General features: G+C 40.4%; 1 protein-coding gene across 1 annotated transcript; it reads right to left on the bottom strand.

Moving 5' to 3' along the window:
- Positions 1–7,958: 7,958 nt before the first annotated feature.
- On the bottom strand, positions 7,959–8,948 carry LOC110621543. The gene is made up of 2 exons (XM_021765817.1): positions 8,706–8,948; positions 7,959–8,375 (listed from the first exon to the last, which is right to left on the bottom strand). The coding sequence occupies exons 1-2, from the start codon at positions 8,946–8,948 to the stop codon at positions 7,959–7,961; spliced, it is 660 nt and encodes a 219-aa protein (XP_021621509.1).
- Positions 8,949–17,642: the final 8,694 nt, after the last annotated feature.

Below are 17,642 nucleotides of genomic sequence, written 5' to 3' on the forward strand. Positions count from 1 at the left end.
AATAGCAGACTTGTCACAAAAACTATTCCAGTTAATTCAGAATAGCCAAAATGGAAATCAGAAATCAGCAAACCAATTCAATCTTGATTCAGCACAGCCACCGTCCGACATAAAATTGAATGATTCCAATTATGTTGTCTGGGCAAAGATGATGGAGATGTTTATCACAGGGCGAGGGAAATCAAACCATTTGACTGGGACTCCCTCCCCTCCGACAGAAACAGACCCCGCAATTTACCTGTGGCAAACTAATGACAGCATTGTCCGAGGATGGTTAATCCAGACGGTAGAGTAGAAGCTCCGTCCAAATTTATTACAGCACAAGACAAGCAAAGGACTATGGGATGCCCTCAAGATCAGATTCAATACAGGTAGCAACAAACTTATCATTTACGAGTTACAGTCTAAAGCATACAAATTAACACAACAAGGAAGCAATCTGGAAGATTTATACAACGATCTTCAGGCCATCTGGGCCAAGATCGACGAAAGACAACCGACCAGAATTGAAGGAGACAACAATATCACTATCCGGAACCGGGAAATCCAGGAGGAACGTCTGTACCTATTTTTGGCCGGAGTACAATCGGACCTCGATCTAGTCTGTCGAGAAATTCTCAACGAGGAGCCATTGCCGACCTTGGACAACGCCTACTCTCGGCTCCGAGGTGAGAAGTTGCGCCGTGCCATCCACCTTCCTCTTCCATCACCAGCGACAGCAGGTTCCGACCTCGTGGGGGCCGGTCTATTGGCTAAAAACCGGTCAGACACAGACAAGTCATCACTCCGGGATGATAAATCAGGCTTAAAATGCACCCATTGCGGCGGATCTCGACATACCCGGGACGGATGCTTTAAGATCATAGGGTATCCGGAGTGGTGGGAGGAAAACAATATCCGTAAGAAGAAAGGAAAGGGACAAGGTGCAGGGAATATGGCCACGGTCACTACCAGCGGCACCCAAAAGGCTGCCTGCGATAATAACCTGATCGGACAAACGGAGGAAAACTCGGGCAACGGACAGGGCTCAAGGGTTGCAGCGGCACTACAAGGAGCCAAGAAAGGAGGAGGCACGGGTGTCCCTTATGATCGGGAAGGAGGTATTTTAGGGTTAGAAAGGAGGGACAATGACCTTTCTACCCCTGTCTCTTTAAATAAATCTAAATGTGCCCCTGCTTGTTTTAATTCTTGTAAAATTAAATCACTGGTCCCGGATGTTTTAGATAAGTCTGAATCGTTAGCCCTTAACTCTATCGGTCATACTCACAAGGTACAAAATGCTAGTGGGTGGGTATTTGATTCAGGAGCCACAGACACTATGACTAATGATTCTTCAGATTTTGTTGTGTCAGCCCCACCCTCAAAATCCAATATTCTAAACGCTACCGGTGGCTCCTTCCCGGTCATCGGTGGTGGTACCGTTTCTATAAACCCCACTTTAAATGTCTCCAATAGCCTTTATGTACCTTCCTTATCTTGCAAATTACTCTCTGTCAATCAGATCACCAAACAGTTAAATTGCAGAGTACTCATGTATCCTCATTTTTGTGTTTTGCAGGATATTCATACGGGCACGGTACTGGGCCGTGGTACTGAGAAAGATGGACTGTACTATGTGGAGGAGGTCTCAAGTACTGGGTCAGCTCATTTAGCTCAAGGGTCCTCAACCCGACAGTTATGGCTTTGGCACCGGCGCTACGGCCATCCCTCAAGTGATTATCTTCGTACTTTGTTTCCTGAGTTTAAATCCATTGACATTCCAGTTTGTACTTCATGCGTGCTTGCTAAGAGTCATAAGAGTACTTATCATATATCCACAAATAAATCTGATACTCCCTTCTCAATAATACACTCTGATGTATGGGGGCCTGCCCCGGAATCTGTCTCCCCTGATTATAGATACTTTGTGACTTTTATTGATGATTGCACTCGTGTTACTTGGGTTTACCTGTTAAAACAAAAAAGTGAAGTGGCTGAGAAATTCTGTGATTTTTTCCGCATGATTAAAACCCAATTTCACAGGACCATTCAAGTCCTCCGATCTGACAATGGGGGGGAATTTGTAAATAACCATCTCCAAACCTTTTTCCGGGATAATGGGATCCTTCACCAAACTACTTGTCCTTATACACCACAGCAAAATGGGGTTGCTGAAAGGAAAAATCGACATATCCTTGAGACTGCCTGAGCCTTATTGTATGAAGCCCAAGTTCCTCCTAAGTTTTGGTTTGAAGCAGTTGCCACATCCATTTACCTCATCAATCGACTTTCGTCTCGCGTCCTTAATTTCCAATCTCCCTTGCATACCTTGTCCTCTCATCACACCATCCCTTCCCATCTCAACCTTCCACCTAAGATCTTTGGCTGCACAGTTTATGTTCACATTCCTAAAACACACCGCACTAAACTTGATCCATGTGCTCTTAAGTGTGTTTTCTTTGGTTATGGTGTCCATAAAAAGGGCTATCGGTGTTTTGACCCAATCTCTAAACGGCTCTTCACTACCATGGACTGCACTTTTCTAGAAGAGGAATATTTTTTTCCTTCGCCAACTAGCAGTGAGGGGGAGACAACGGTACAATCACCACCACTGCCAAATTGGCTTAGTCAGGGGGGGCCAGAACTTGATCATTCTTCTCTTCCTGAGTCTACACCAGAACTGGGAGACACTGACCATCTAGTACAGTCCTCGGTCTCAACGTCACAACCAGAACCTGACACCGTAGAATATCCTGAGGAACACACAACTGAGGTATGTGAATATGAACTTTCCCCTAGTTCTAATAACCTTACCACTGAACCCATTTCCTTTGAGGTTCCTGAAACAGGCCAATATGTCCTACCCCCTCGAAATAATAGAGGAATTCCACCCAGGAGATATGATCCAGAATTCGAGGCAGCTAGGTCCAGATACCCTGTGGCAAACGTTACCAGAGGAGAAAGACTATCACCTCAGTTGGTCAACCTACAGAAAAACATTTGCTCAGAATGGATACAAAAGGATGCAGCTGAACTCCGTTGTGACAACAAGGCGGCAATAAGCATTTCTGAAAATCCAGTTCAACATGATCGAACAAAACATGTTGAAATAGACCAACATTTCATCAAAGAAAAGTTGGACAGTGGTCTGATATCTTTACCGTTTGTTCAATCAAAGGATCAATGGGCGGACATCCTAACCAAAGCAGTAGCTGGACGAATATTCCATGAGGTTTTGGGCAAGTTGGGTATGCTAGATCCACATGAACCAACTTGAGGGGGAGTGTTGGAAAGAATCCTCTGCCATGATTGTAAATCAATCAGTGTTGGAAAGAATCCTCTGCCATGATTGTAAATCAATCAGTGATCTTCTGTCATGATTGTAAATCAATCAGTGATCAAATCTTACCATGTTTAGCATAGCACGATTCTAGGACATAATTGAGGGCACAATCAAAGGTCTAATCGTATGTACTATATAAACTCTGTAACTTACTACACAAGAGGTAAGAAAATAGAAGCAGTTTTCTTCCTATAATCTCAATACTTTTGTTCAGCGGCTTCTAGGACGTCGGTCCCTCCTAAAGTGCTGGTTTCTTTTAAGGCTCCTCTCGCTCCAAAGGAAGTTCTTAAAGAGCCTATCGCAATTAGCGAGTCAGTTGAGAGCAGCTCAAAAGAGGGCACCAGGATTGCTCCCTTGGATGTCCTACCCATTCAAGCCGTGGGCATTACCACAATTGAAAGCAGGGCTGCTAAACATGCCTAGACTTCAGAACTCGCAGGGGTAGCCCATTTCCCTCTTGTTGATAAGGGGGAAAAGGTGGTAGAGCACTTGTTGTCTGCCCCGGATAATGAGTTACTAAACGCCGCCAAGGTGACTGTTGAGTCTACGCTAGTTTGTGTGGCCGAGATGCTGTGTGAGAGGATATTTGAGGGGGTCCCTGATGCTATTGACCCTTGCTTTCTAGTCCTTGTCAGTTATCTGGCCTGTGCTACCAAACAATAGGCGATCTTTTGCTCGCACTCCCTGGAGGATGTTGGGGACATTCTGAGGGAGATGTTCCTCATGGTAAGTTGTCTATTCTTCTTGAAAGTGTTTTTGATCTTCTATCTTTCTTAACTTTACTTTTTCTTTTCTATGGCAGTCCTTTATCGTGTTTATAGAGATCGATGCCCAGAATTGGTCTCTCTAGAGCTTGATGGACCAGCGAATTGCTGAGGCACGTCGAGACGAAAATCTTGTTGCCACTAGTGAGGCTCGTGGGCACATTATTGAGTTCCGGGGGTAAATTAAAGACCTCACCAAGCAATTGGGGGAGATGAAGGAGGAGGTCACCAGGTCTTGCCAACGGGCTTCTGCGGCAGAGTCTAAAAGAGATGAAGCCCTCGCGCAGCTATCTGCTTTGGAGAAGATCCGCCGTCACGCGCTGAGGCCTGGGCCCAGTGTGATGAGGCCTTGGCTCGTGCTACTATTCTACAGCAGGAGCTTAACAAGCACATCGAGTACCTGAAGGGCATAAGTTTGGCAGCAGAGGAGTCTCCACTTCAACAGCAGCAACTCTGCCAAGATGTTTCTACCCTGAAGGAGAGGTGTGCTTCCTTATTGAGGGATGCCCAGGCTGTAGAGGATGGAGTTCAGTAGGCCTGTGAAGCACGGCTGCAGGAGTACAAGGACTCTGAGAGTTAAAGGAGAAAATTCAATAGGCCTGTGAAGCACAATTGGAGGAGTATAAGGGCTCAACGGAGCTAAAGGAAAAAAATATATAAGGAGGCCTTTCGCATGTTCGCTTCAAGCTTCAACTAGGGCCTCAAAGCTGCTCGTGATGCCCCCTCCACTCCGTTGGCTGACTTACGAGCCCCCGAACTTGATTCCAATGGCGATGAGGTCTGCTATGGAGAGGACGATATTCCCCGGCCTAAGAACCCCCCTTCCTTACCCCCTAGATTGCAAGAGGGCAAACTTGTAAATTATTTAGTTGGCTCTGCTTCCCCTTCCCCTGCTGCTTCTGTAATCCATTCAAATAGTGTAAGGAAAGAGTAATTAAGTTAATATAGTTTTGAACCTTTCTATTATTTTCTAGTTGTTTGTTTTATTTTTCCTGTCTATTTGAATTTCATTTGTATTCCTATACTTAGATTATTTTTTGCGTATATTATTTGTGAGCAATGCCAAACTGGCTACTCATTTGATATTTTGCTCGTAAAAACGTTTAACTTATTGTGCTTTGAAATCTATTTGTTAAATCCCTTGGTTATTTTTGCCTTCTGCTCTTCTAGAGCCTTTAGATGATCGAGTTGTAAGCTCTTTTTTCTGGTTGATTTAGTGCTAGAGGCTAGTTTTTTGAGGTCGGCATTTCTTTTGATATTGATTCATATTGTACCAAAGTCTTATTCCTTATTTGTAATTTGATATTCATGGGATCAGAGTCCATTTCTGAAGCCAGCTCTTGGCCTTAACGTTATTTTGGTTTTGCCTTGGTGTCGAGGTCCATTTTTGAGGTCAGAACCCTGCTTTAGCTTTATTTTTAGTTAGGCCTTGGTGCTGAGGTCCTTTTGTTAGATCGGTGCCATGCCTTAGCTTTTCTTCTAGTAAGGCGTTAAAGGTGCCGAAATCCATTTTTTAAGGTCGGTACCATGCCTTTTGTTTTATTTCTTTTGGCTTATATTTTTGCTGGTAAAGGGCTTTAGCATGGCCTTCATCCCCTCAACTGATTTCGTGGTGCTGGCGGTTTGTTTCCGAGACCGGTCACCTGCCTCATTAAGGTCTCCATCTCCTCAATCAGTTTTGTGGTGTCGACGGTCTTATTTTCGAGATCAGTCACCTACCTCATTAAGGTCTTCATCTCCTCAACCAATTTTATGGTGTCGGCGGTCTTATTGTTGAGATCAGTCACCTACCTCATTGAGGTCTTCATCTCCTCAATCGATTTTGTGGTGCCGATGGTCTTATTTCTGAGATCGATCACCTATCTCATTGAGGTTTTCATCTCCTCAATCAGTTTTGTAGTGCCGAAAGTCTTATTTTCGAGACTGCTCACCTACCTCATTGAGGTCTTTTTTATTTGTCAAAAGTGTTTTGAGAGTAGAAAAGAGGATTTTTATTCATATTCTCACTATAACAGTTACATTATACATCTTATGGAAAATACCTCTTCAAAAACTGGATGTTCCAAGTGTGAGGTTTTGGATTCCCCTGCAAATCTTTGATTCTTTATACTCCTGGTCTGATGACTTTAGCGACTCTAAATGGTCCTTCCCAGGTAAATGCTAGCTTTCCCACAACAACTCTTTTTTCCTGTGGCTTCTAGTCTTCTCAATGCTAAGTCTCCAACTTTTAAGTTCCTCTCTTGAACTTTCTAGTTGTAGTATCGAGTTGCTTTCTACTGATAAGCGGTTGTTCACACTTGTGCTTCATCCCTGATTTCCTCTAGGGCATCCAAGTTGCTCCTTAATTTCTCATCAGTGGTGTTTTCATCATTGAATCGAACTCGGTGAGTGGGGATCTGCAGCTCTATGGAAACTACAACTTCTGTCCCAAATGCTAGTGCGAATGGAGTTTCCCTTATTGTTATTCGTGGTGTAGTCCGAAATGCCCACAAGATGCTATGCAGCTTGGCTACCCAATTCCTTTTAGCATCTTCTAACCATTTTTTAAGCCCATGGAGGATAGCTTAATTCGTCACCTTGGTTTGGCCATTCTTCTGCAGATGAGCTATTGAGGAAAACGTGTGCCATATACCTATGTTCGTTGTAAAATCCCAGAAAGAGTTGCAGTCGAATTGCTTTTCGTTATCTGCTATGAGTGTCATGGGTATCCCAAACTGGCAGAAGATGTTGCCTCATACAAAGTCTATCACTTTTCGAGCCGTAATGGAGGGCATGACCTCTGCCTCAGGCCACTTAGAGAAGTATTCTACAGCCACGATCACAAACCTCTTCTATCCTACAGTCTTAGAGAATGGTCCTAGAATGTTTATTCTCCACTACGAGAACGGCCACAGACTTGATATACTTGACTGTGATGTAGCTGGGCTGTTGATAGTGTTGGCGAACGTTTGACAGATATCACATTTGTTCACAAATTTTCCTGCTTCTTTCTTTGTTGTTGGCCAGTAATACCCTGCCAAAAAATCATGTTCACTAATGTGGCTGCTCCTTTATGAACTTCGCAAACCCCTTGGTTTATTTCTTGGATTATCCTGAATGCCTCTTTTGGCCTTATACACCTTAACCACGGGTTGAACTTTCCTCTCCTATATAGAGTCCCTCTTATTGCTTGGTAATTAGCGGCTTTTAGCCGCGATTTTCAGAGCTTCCATTTTGTCTTCTAGCAATTTTTTAGTCTCGAGGTACTCAAGGTATGGGGTCATCCAGCTTCGTTCTTTATCAACTTGCATAATGGAGGCTGGCTTTTCAAAAGTAGGGACATCGATTTGCTGCGCATACACTTTGTCCGGGAGTTGTTCTAGCTCTTCTACAGACAATTTGCTGAGCAAGTATGCTTTTTCATTTTCCTCTCGAGGCATTCTTCTGTATTCAACTATAGTTTCTTACTCACCGAGCTTGACTTCCAAGACTCTTACTTTAGCTAAGTACTTTTGCATAAGCGAGTCCTTTGCTTGGTATATCCTTGTTATTTGGTTCACTACCAGTTGTGAATCACTGATTATTCTGAGGTCAGTCGCCCCCACTTTCAAGGATGTTTTCATTCCATTCAGAAGAGCTTTATACTCGGCCATGTTATTAAATGTCGAGAACCCGAAGTGCTGGGCATAACATACTTTGAACTCATCAAGTTCTTTTAGAAGGATTCCTGCACCACTACCTGTGGAGCTCGATGCCCTATCTACAAATAGATTCCACACAGATTCATGTTGTTGTTGGTTCCCTACCCCTTCTTCCACTGAGCCCGGCAGCGCATCAATCTATTCTTTCTCAACCGTGCTGAAGGAGCATTCAGCTATGAAGTCGGCCAAGGCCTATGCCTTGATTGCTGTCCGAGGTTGGTAAATGAGACAATATAGGCTGATTTCTATTGACCATGCTAGCATCTGCCTTGAATTTTCAAGCCTGTGTAAGATCTTTTTCAAAGGCTGATCAGTCAGCACTACTCCTTGGTGGTCTTTCAGATATATCCTGAATTTCCTCATTGCCAATAACAAAGTGAATGCCAGCTTTTCTATATTCATATATTTGACCTCAGCATCCTTAAGTACCTTGCTGACCCAAAAGACAGATTTTTGGATCCTTGCCTCTTCCCTTACTAGCAAGGCACTCATTGCCTGTTCTAATGCAGCCAAGTAGATCAACAGCTTTTCCCCCCGCCAAGGGACTACTGAGTACATGTGGGGAGCTGAGATGCTCCTTAAGGCTTTTGAAGGCCTCTTGGCAATCATCTAACCATTCAAAATTCGGAACTTTCCTTAACTTCTTGAAAAAGGGTAGGCATCTCTCTGCAAACTTAGACATGAACCTGTTAAGTGCTACTACTCTTTCTGTGAGCCTCTGTACATCCCTTACATAGGTCGGCTCAAGCATGTTCAATATAGCTTCTACCTTTTCTGAGTTTGGTTCTATGCTCTTCCCACTGACAATGTAACTTAAAAATGTCTCTCCTCTGATGAAGAAAGCACACTTCGTAGGATTCAATCTCATCCTGTACCGCTGTAGTACCTGGAAGACTTCTAGGTTAGCCAAATGTTGTTGGAAAGTTCGCTTTTAACTACCATGTAATTGAAGTACACCTCTACATTTCTCCCTATTTGGTCTTTGAAGATTTTATTCATCAGATGCTGGTATGTAGCCCTAGCGTTTTTCAACCTGAAAAGCATAGCCTTGTAGCAATATGTTCCATCTTCAGTTATAAAGGAGGTCTTCTCTTCATCTGATTTGTCAATTGAGATTTGGTGATATCCCGACATAGCATCCAAAGATGATAAGTAGTCAAAACCGACCATAAAATCGACCATTTTATTAATATTAGAAGGGGATAACAATCTTTTTGGCAGGCCTGATTTAGGTCGGTGAAGTCTATACACATCCTATACTTCCCGTTGGCCTTTTTTATTAACACAGGATTAGCTAACCACTGTGGGTACATTACTTCCCTAATAAACCCGACCTCTTCTAATTTCTCCACCTCTTCCCTCGTGGCCTATTGCTTCTCTTTCCCAAAGACTCTTTTTCTGTTTCACTGACTTGGCATCAGGGAAGACGTTCAACGTATGAGTCATCACCTCAGGATCCATCCTCGGCATATCCTAGGGTTTCTAGGCAAAGCTCGAGGCATGCCTCCTAATCAAGGCTTTTGCAACTTCTTTCTAGCCTTATTCCAAGCTCGAGTTGATGCTGAAGACCTTGTCGCCTTCTTCTCTGAATAGTGAGAAGGTCTCTGGCTTGTCAACTGTTTCGGTCCTAGCCTCCTTTCTTTCGTCTCTAACTTCTATAACTTTAGGGTTTACCTCCTCTAGTTGGGTGCATTGCTTCTCTACCGTAGCCAGGTATACTACTCTAGCCTCCTCCTGCCTTTCCTGGACAACTCTAACTCCTGCCTCTGTTGGGAACTTCATGACCAGATACTAGATACTAATCACTGCTTCAAAATCATACAGCATTGATCTTCCTAGGATAGCATTGTAGCTTAGGGGTAACTTCACCACCAGGAATATGGCATAGTGAGTCCGTGACAGGGGAGGCTCCCCTAGAGTGAGGGCTACTTTTACTTTTCCTTCCATCACTACCGGGGTTCTCCCTATCTCTTTGACCGAGGCTGGTCCCTGATGAGCTGCTCCTCAGGTATTTTCATTTACTGGAAGACCCGGTAGGGTAATAGATTCACCTTGCTGCCATCGTCCACTAGCACCTTATGAACCCTAAAGTTATTGATGACTGTTTTGATGATCAAGGCATCATCGTGGGGCATCTGCACCCCCTATGCATCCTCTGGGAAAAGGAGATGGTTATTAGGGAGTGCTCAGTGACTTGCATCATCTCTATGCTGCTTTCATTTTCATTTCTACCTCTCTTCTTCCCCTTCCTACTCATATGGCCTTCAGTCCCTCCTACAATCATATTGATTGTTCCACTGGAGCAATCATTTACTGGTGCTCCGATCTGTCTCCTGGGCCTTTCTCCAGCCACACATTGTTGTTGCCTCTAGCCCTATGGCTTCTTCATAAAATTTTAAATATGGCCTCTCCTAATAAGCCTTTCTATCTCATTTATTTATGGATATCAATCATTTGTGTCATGGCCGTGTGTTTTGTGGTATTGGCAATATTTATCTGGATCCCTCTTACTTGCCTCTATTTTCATGGGCTTGGGCCATTGCACGAAATCTTTATCCTAGGATGCTATGAGCACTTCGGCATTGGACACATTTAGGTTAGTGACTTCAGCGGGGAGCCGGGGATGATAAGGTCTCTGTTCCTTTCTTTCCCATCAGTTTTTATTCAATGCAGTCCCTAGTTTTGTCTCCTCTCTGACTTGTCTTGTCTCTTATCCTACTTGTCTTGTCTCTTATCCTCCCCAACCTTGCCTCTTTCTCTATCATCCCTGACAAATCGACTAGTTGTCAAGGCATTATCTTGTATTATATATTCCTATGCCCTTTTCATTAGCTTTGACAGGGTAGTAGGGGGCTTTTTGTATAGTGACCCAAAGAACTCCGGGGAGGTTGTGCCCTTCTGCATGGCTTCTACTTCCTTTCCCTCATTCAGCTCAGGTATATGCAAAGCCTCAGAGTTGAATCTGGCCACATACTCTCTCAAAAATTCATTCTTCCTCTGCCTCAAAGTTTTTTAGTAGCTCATTTTTCTTTCCATAGGAACTCCGACAATGAATTTGCTAATGAATACACTGGCTAGGTCTATGAAGTTCTTGATGCTCCTCGACTGCAAGCTGTTAAACCATGCTCGGGCTAGTCCTGTTAAGGTGATTGGGAAGACCTTACACATCAGGGCGTCCAAATGAGTCAGCAACTCCATGAATGTCTTGTAGTTCAAGAGTTGCTCTCGAAGGTTTCCTGTCCCGTCATAGGCTACCATAGTTGGTTGAACTTCTTTGGTATGGTTTCTTGTTGAGCCTGTTTTATAAACGGCGATGAGGTTGGCAATAGGGGACTGTTGTTGTCTCATGCTCTTAACTCCGTCAATAGTTGCTTTTTCAACCTTTCTAACTTTTGGTCTATGTCTACGTCTTCCCTTCTAGACCTCTTCTCCAGGTGGTAGTTTCTTTCTAACTCTTTACTCTCCAACCTTTCTGCTAGTTCGGAAGAGTAGCTCTCAACCCCATCATTCTCAATAAACTCCCTCACTATCCTACCTCTAGCTCTGGCTGTCGACTCGTTTCCCTGACTGGCTTCTCCGTCTCCATCACCTGTCCTCCTACTGTTCTATTGGGGGATTTGACAGTTCAATATGGGTTGAGACTTATTGATATTGAGCCCCTTAGCTACAGTTGGCTTGCTCGACGGGGTATTAAGCCCTCTCTGCTCATCTGGCCTAGCTAGTGAGTAGTGTTCTGTAACTAGAGAGCCATGCTTTGCAGTTCTTGATCAGATAGGATAATTTGAGACATGGTCCTGCCTGAGCTTAGTGAAGGGTTAAATAACATGGGTGGCTGATTTATTAGGGTGGTTGGGCTAGAGAACGAGATCTGTGGACCTTCATGGGTTGAACTCAGGTCGTTTGGGGCGTTTTCAGTATGATTTTCACCGTGATTGGTCATGTGGATCTCAATGGGTGAAATGAGGATGAGAACTCCGGTGACGGTAAGATCTCTTTCATTCCCATAAATTGTGCCAATTGATTTCTGAGATCCAGTAAAGGGGTTAGGCTCAGGGTATTTTTTGTAAGCTTGGTTTGTTTCTCCTCCTTGTTTCTTTTTATTCCTTTTGTTTTTTGTCCTCTAGTGACATGTAACCACCATTTTGTTCTCGTACCCTCTTATCATAGTCACGCTGGCCGTATGTATAGTTGTACTGCATCCTTTTCTACCGTCAGATGACTATTTAATTTCATCCGATGCCACTTGAATATGATCCCAAGTATCACGGGGTTTGTTGTTCTATGGAGCTAACGGATATTCAAGGTCAAGTTCTTCACGTGCAAGTTCACATCCAGTCTAACTTGTCGGAGCAAGTCTTGAGTCTGTACAAAAAGTATTTCCATATATTAAATCCTAATAGAATTGAAATCCAATCTTTTTAGCGCAGGTTTTGCCAAACCTGAGTGTTCAGAGCTCAGCGGTCATCACAATAAATTCTCGGCATGACATTGTTAATTAGATGTACAAAATAATTTATGACAACCTAAACTTATTAATGACAATGGAGTGGTTTATAAAACATCTACTTTAATTCTTAAAGTAAAGATTAATAATTGTAAAAACTTTTTTTTAAATCTAAACAAGTACTTCAATTATTAAAATTGACCATATAAGACTTTTAAATTTTAAAAAGAAATTACATAAATTATTAAGAACTATGTAAGACTTTTAAGAATTAAATCCCTCTTTGTATTTGTGAATAAATAAGAAGAAAAATAGTAGTAGTAATAAAATTATGTAATAATGTTTAGCAGGTAAGAGAAATTCATGATAGTAAATTAATTTTATTATTTAATGAAGACTTTATTATATATTAATTACTTTCTTTTTAAATTTTTCTTAATAATTGTATGTGATTTATAGTCTTTTTAAAATTAATTTTATATCTTTTTTTAAAATAAATATTGAGAATTGGAGAGTAAAACTTAAAACCTCTCAAATTTACTCAGATATACTTACTATTAAACTAAACTTTTGAATTATAATCTTTAAAGGTAAATTAATTAATATTACACCGATGATACTCATATTTAAAAATATGCAAGGATAAGGTATCATCAGTGTCAATTAATTATGCTGATAGTAAAATATTATTTTATAATTAATTTTTCTTTTCATTTTTCATTCGGGAGCATTCGATCGATTTGATTACAAATCAAATCGAATAAATTAAAAATTAAATTTTAATATTTATAAAAATCATATCAAATCGATTCTAAATAGAAATTGATTGAATCAAACTGGTCTAATTCAGTTTGGTTCGATTTGATTGATTAGATTTTTAATTATTTTTTATTTTTTACATATTATTTTTAATAGTCTAAAATTTAAATGAAGTATTTTAATCTTAGATATGGTCTAATTTTTTTCTATATGATAAAAAATAATATACGATTATCATTAATTGGATCGATTTGGTTAATCAATTTTTTTTTATTAAAATCGAATTAAAAAAATAAAAAATTAAATTAAAATTTTAAATTAATTTAATTTAATCAATTTTTTTCGATTTGAATGAAATACTATTTACTCCTATTCCTCGCCTTATCTAGTCATGTCCTCTTTCAATCCATAAGCAAATCTCTAATTTCGGTACAATTCTTACTTAAATATTGTTTATTACGATTCAAAATATAAATGCGTGAGTCTCTGCATAAAAATTAAATGAGACCATATATTTATTTATATCTTAGATTCACAGCCTCATTAAACACCACCAAATATTTTTATTTAGTTCAAATGGCCTATTTTTCAAGAGGTGAAAGCTAATTTTCCTAATTCTGCAGTTAAATAAGAAAAATAATTAAGGTTTTGTTTAGTTGGATATAACTTAATTAAAAAATTTGAAATTTTTAAAAAAATTGAAATTTTATTTATTTGGTTGCCAATATTTTTATAACTAGGCAAATCAAATAATTTTCTATTGATATAAAGAAACTAAGTTTACTCTAATTTAATTAAGTTATTTTTAAAAAAATTTACTTTTCAGAAAGTATTTTTTAAAATAAATAATATTTAAGTAAATAAATAAAATTTTAATATTTTCTGAGATGTTGGAATTCATGAATCGAATTATTCAGACCAAAATGAGGAAAAAGAGAGCACGACAAAGTTGCCGACATTGCTAATATATACGACCAGCTAGAGAGTTGGTAGCAACTACGACGCCTGGTTGTTTCTTTATGCAACATGATAATGGTCTGGATCCTTTTTGGATTTGGACATCAACTACTGTCTTTGCTCCTCCTTTTTCATTATGGGTAATGATTATCTCTGATTTTTCAATTTCCATATCCTTGATTTGTTCTTTTAAATTAGGAGTTATTTAAGTGGATTTTGTTGTTGCTGAGAGTTAAAGAAATGTTTGGCTAATTATGGATCTCTAAGGCATGTTACGGTCTAGTTGGGGAAAAGGGTGGGTTCGAGGGAGCACGTTGGAGGCTGTTGGGTTTAAATTTGAAGTAATGAAAGAATTAATTAATAAATTTTTAAAATTTTTAAAATTTTTAAAATTATTTTAATATATAAAAATAAAATATTTACTGAGAAAAGTATTATTGAAGTAGAAAAATAATTTTATAAAATAATATATTTGATTATATTCTTAATTTTAATATATTTGAGGTCTATTTAATTTAACTATTAAATGTAACTAATAGTTATTATTAATAATTGATAACCGTTTGCTTTTGGACGATTATAATTTATATATTATAGACATTTGATAAATTGTGTAATTATTATTTTAATATAGGTATATATTAAGTTATTTTATAATTTAAATAGACACAAAATAAAGTTATTAATTTATTATATAATGATATAACTAGAAAATAGAGTTATCCTGTGATTTGTCCATTAAATAGAGCTGTATTGTGATTAGTTAATTCTGCAAGAAAGAGAGCATAAGATGGTTGGCATCTATGGTAGTCACTCCAACACTTAAATCAATAAGTTGAAGAGAAGGGCGAGAGAATTGTAATGTTTAGAACACAAGAGTAGCGGTGTAAGAGAATAGCATACATGTGTCTATGTGATCTTTAGTTTTTATACTATAAGAAGGTGGAGTTAATTATAATATTTTTTGAAAATTCGATAATTATGTGGCCGGCTTGTTGATAAAGGATCTCACCAATTAATTAGTTAAAGATCCCGTAATTACAGGTGTAAAGAAGATCTACATGATTGTAGCCGTTAACGGTAATTTCCTATGCAGTCTCGCGCTGTAGTTGAGAGAGCGAGTCCTGATGAACTGAACCGACCCGAGAACAACCTAAAGCGCCCAGGTCTTCTTTTTTCTCGGTGGGACCGAGCATCATCTGATCATACCCTTGTCACACATCCCTTTCTTCGAGTTCCAACACATGGCCTTCTTTGGGTGATTAATATATAATATAAGAAGTCTCCCGCTGATTTTCAATTATTTAGATTCAAAAATGATTATCGTCTTCAATATTTGGGGCACATGCCTCATTTAGATTGGCATTTTCGTATTCGCATCATTTTACCTACTCCTGCCCATAAATGATAATTGTCTTGTGGCTATGAATATTAAGCATAATAAACCGAACTTAATACCCAGTTATGATAATGACTTGAAAATTTTATTAATCAAGGCTGACCCATGGTCATTGGTCTGGTGGATACCCTCATGGTGACTTGGTTGCAAAATGCATCACGATCCTGGAGTGTAAATCACAATGATTGTCCCGAACGCAGTCTTTAGTTTAGTCCATCGAACTAAATTAACTTCTGAATGCACGCTATCCTTGCTTCCTTCTCACTCGCCCTTCCGACCAGCCTGGTCTAAGATCTTGTCCAGCATCTGGCCAAAATTGATCCGAGCGATATAGTTACGCCTTGGCGAGTTTTGGGCTTTTTCTTGTCCTAATGGCCTTGGTGATCTTCCGGGCACTTTCAAGCCTTGCTGAGCTTCCGGGCATTCTTTCAGGCATTCTCTAGCCCTAACTATCTTCCAAGCATTTTCTCACACTGTCAAGTTTCTGGGTATTCTCTAGCTCTAACTAGCTTTCGAGCATTTTCTCGCCCTGTTGAGCTTTTGGCCATTCTCTAGCCCTGACTAGCTTTCGAGCATTTTCTCGCCCCAACCAACCCTAACGAGCTTCCGGTCATTTTCTCGCCCCATCCAGCCTAATGAGCTTTCGGGCATTTTACAGTTCTATTGAGCTTTCGGGCATTCTGTAGCCCTAACTAACTTCCGAGTATTTTCCACCCCTGGCGGTCTTCCATGCATTTTCCAGCATTAGCGAGCTTCCAGGCATTCTCTAGCCCTTGCGAGCTTTACTTGCTCACTCAGCAGCCTATCATTCCTTCGTCAATCGCCAAAAAGACTTGCGCGCCTACAATGGGCCTTCCTCCCTTACAAAAAGTTTTGGATTTCTAGTAGTGATCATAGGAACAGTGACAATGCCTTAGGAACTTTTTACAAAATGAGATCTACACCCGTTCGTGTGGCCTGGCTCATGCCCGCCTAGTGGCCTGAGTATGAAATGCCTTAAAATCTTTTTGTGAATCAAAACTAATACTCGGTTTTGTGATTTGGTTAATACTCGCCTTATGGCCTGGGCATAATATGCCTTGGGAACTTTTTGTAAAACGAGACTAACACCCGGTCATGTGGCCTGATTAATACTCGCCTTATGGCATAGGCATACAATGTCTTGGGAACTTTTCTTTCAGCGGGACTAACGCCTAGATATATGCTTATGGACACCTGCCCTATGGCTTCAGCATGAAATACTTTGGAAAATTTTTATTTATTGCGGCTAACACCCGGTCTTGTGCTCGGCAGATATTCATCTTGTGGTTTTAAAACTTTTGTTATTGGGACTAACACCCGATCATGTGCCTGGTGGATACCCGCCTTGTGACATTGAAACTTTTATTTATCGGGACTAACACCCCATCTTCTGGCCTCGCGGATTCCCGCCCATGTGGCTTTGGCTTGAAATGCCTTAGAGAATTTTTATTTATCGGGACTAATACCCAGTTTTGTGCTTGGCGGGAACCCACCCAATGGCTTTGAAATTTTTATTTATCGGGACTAATACCTGGTCATGTGCCTGGCGGATACTTGCTTTGTGACTTTGAAACTTTTGTTTATCGGGACTAACACTCGGTCTTCTGGCTTGGCGGATTTTCACCTTGTGGTCTGATATAAATATCTTTAAAAACTTTTATATTGGACTAACACTCGGTTATGTGCCTGGAGGGTTTCCACCTCGTGGGGTTGAAACTTTTGTTTACCAGGATTAATACTCGGATGGTCTTATGGCCTTTTAGTGAGACTAATACCCGATCTTCTAGCCTGGCAGGATTCCCACCTTATGGCATTGGAACTTTTATTTAGTGGGACTAACACCTGAATGGCCTTGTGGTCTTTTATTTCCACGCTTTCATCCAACGTTCCTTATAAGAAAGGTTTGAAGAACACATCATAGTATTGTTTATAACATTTTTGTAAATGCTATACATTTTGTCAAGGATAATTAAAAAGCTTGGTTATCTAACTCAACCAATATCAAAACCTTGGAGTTTGACTCAGGGGTTGAATATCTTGTGATGTTCTGCTTTTATGGGCTTGTATTGCCACTTGGTCCTAACCGTATGAATGACCCTTTTCGGTTTCTTGTCAAGGGTAATTTCGTGAGTTGTTGTCTCGGGTTCAGATCTCCTCTCCTTTCCACTCTTTCTGGTGAACTTTCAAAGTGTACCGTCTCTTATTAGCCTCTCGATTTCATCTTTCAGTTGTCGGCATTCCTCCATTGTGTGTCTATAGTCTTCATGAAAATGGCAATGCTTAGTCTTATCTCGTC

Source organism: Manihot esculenta, chromosome 8, assembly GCF_001659605.2.
Source record: "Manihot esculenta cultivar AM560-2 chromosome 8, M.esculenta_v8, whole genome shotgun sequence".
Classification (NCBI taxonomy): domain Eukaryota; kingdom Viridiplantae; phylum Streptophyta; class Magnoliopsida; order Malpighiales; family Euphorbiaceae; genus Manihot; species Manihot esculenta.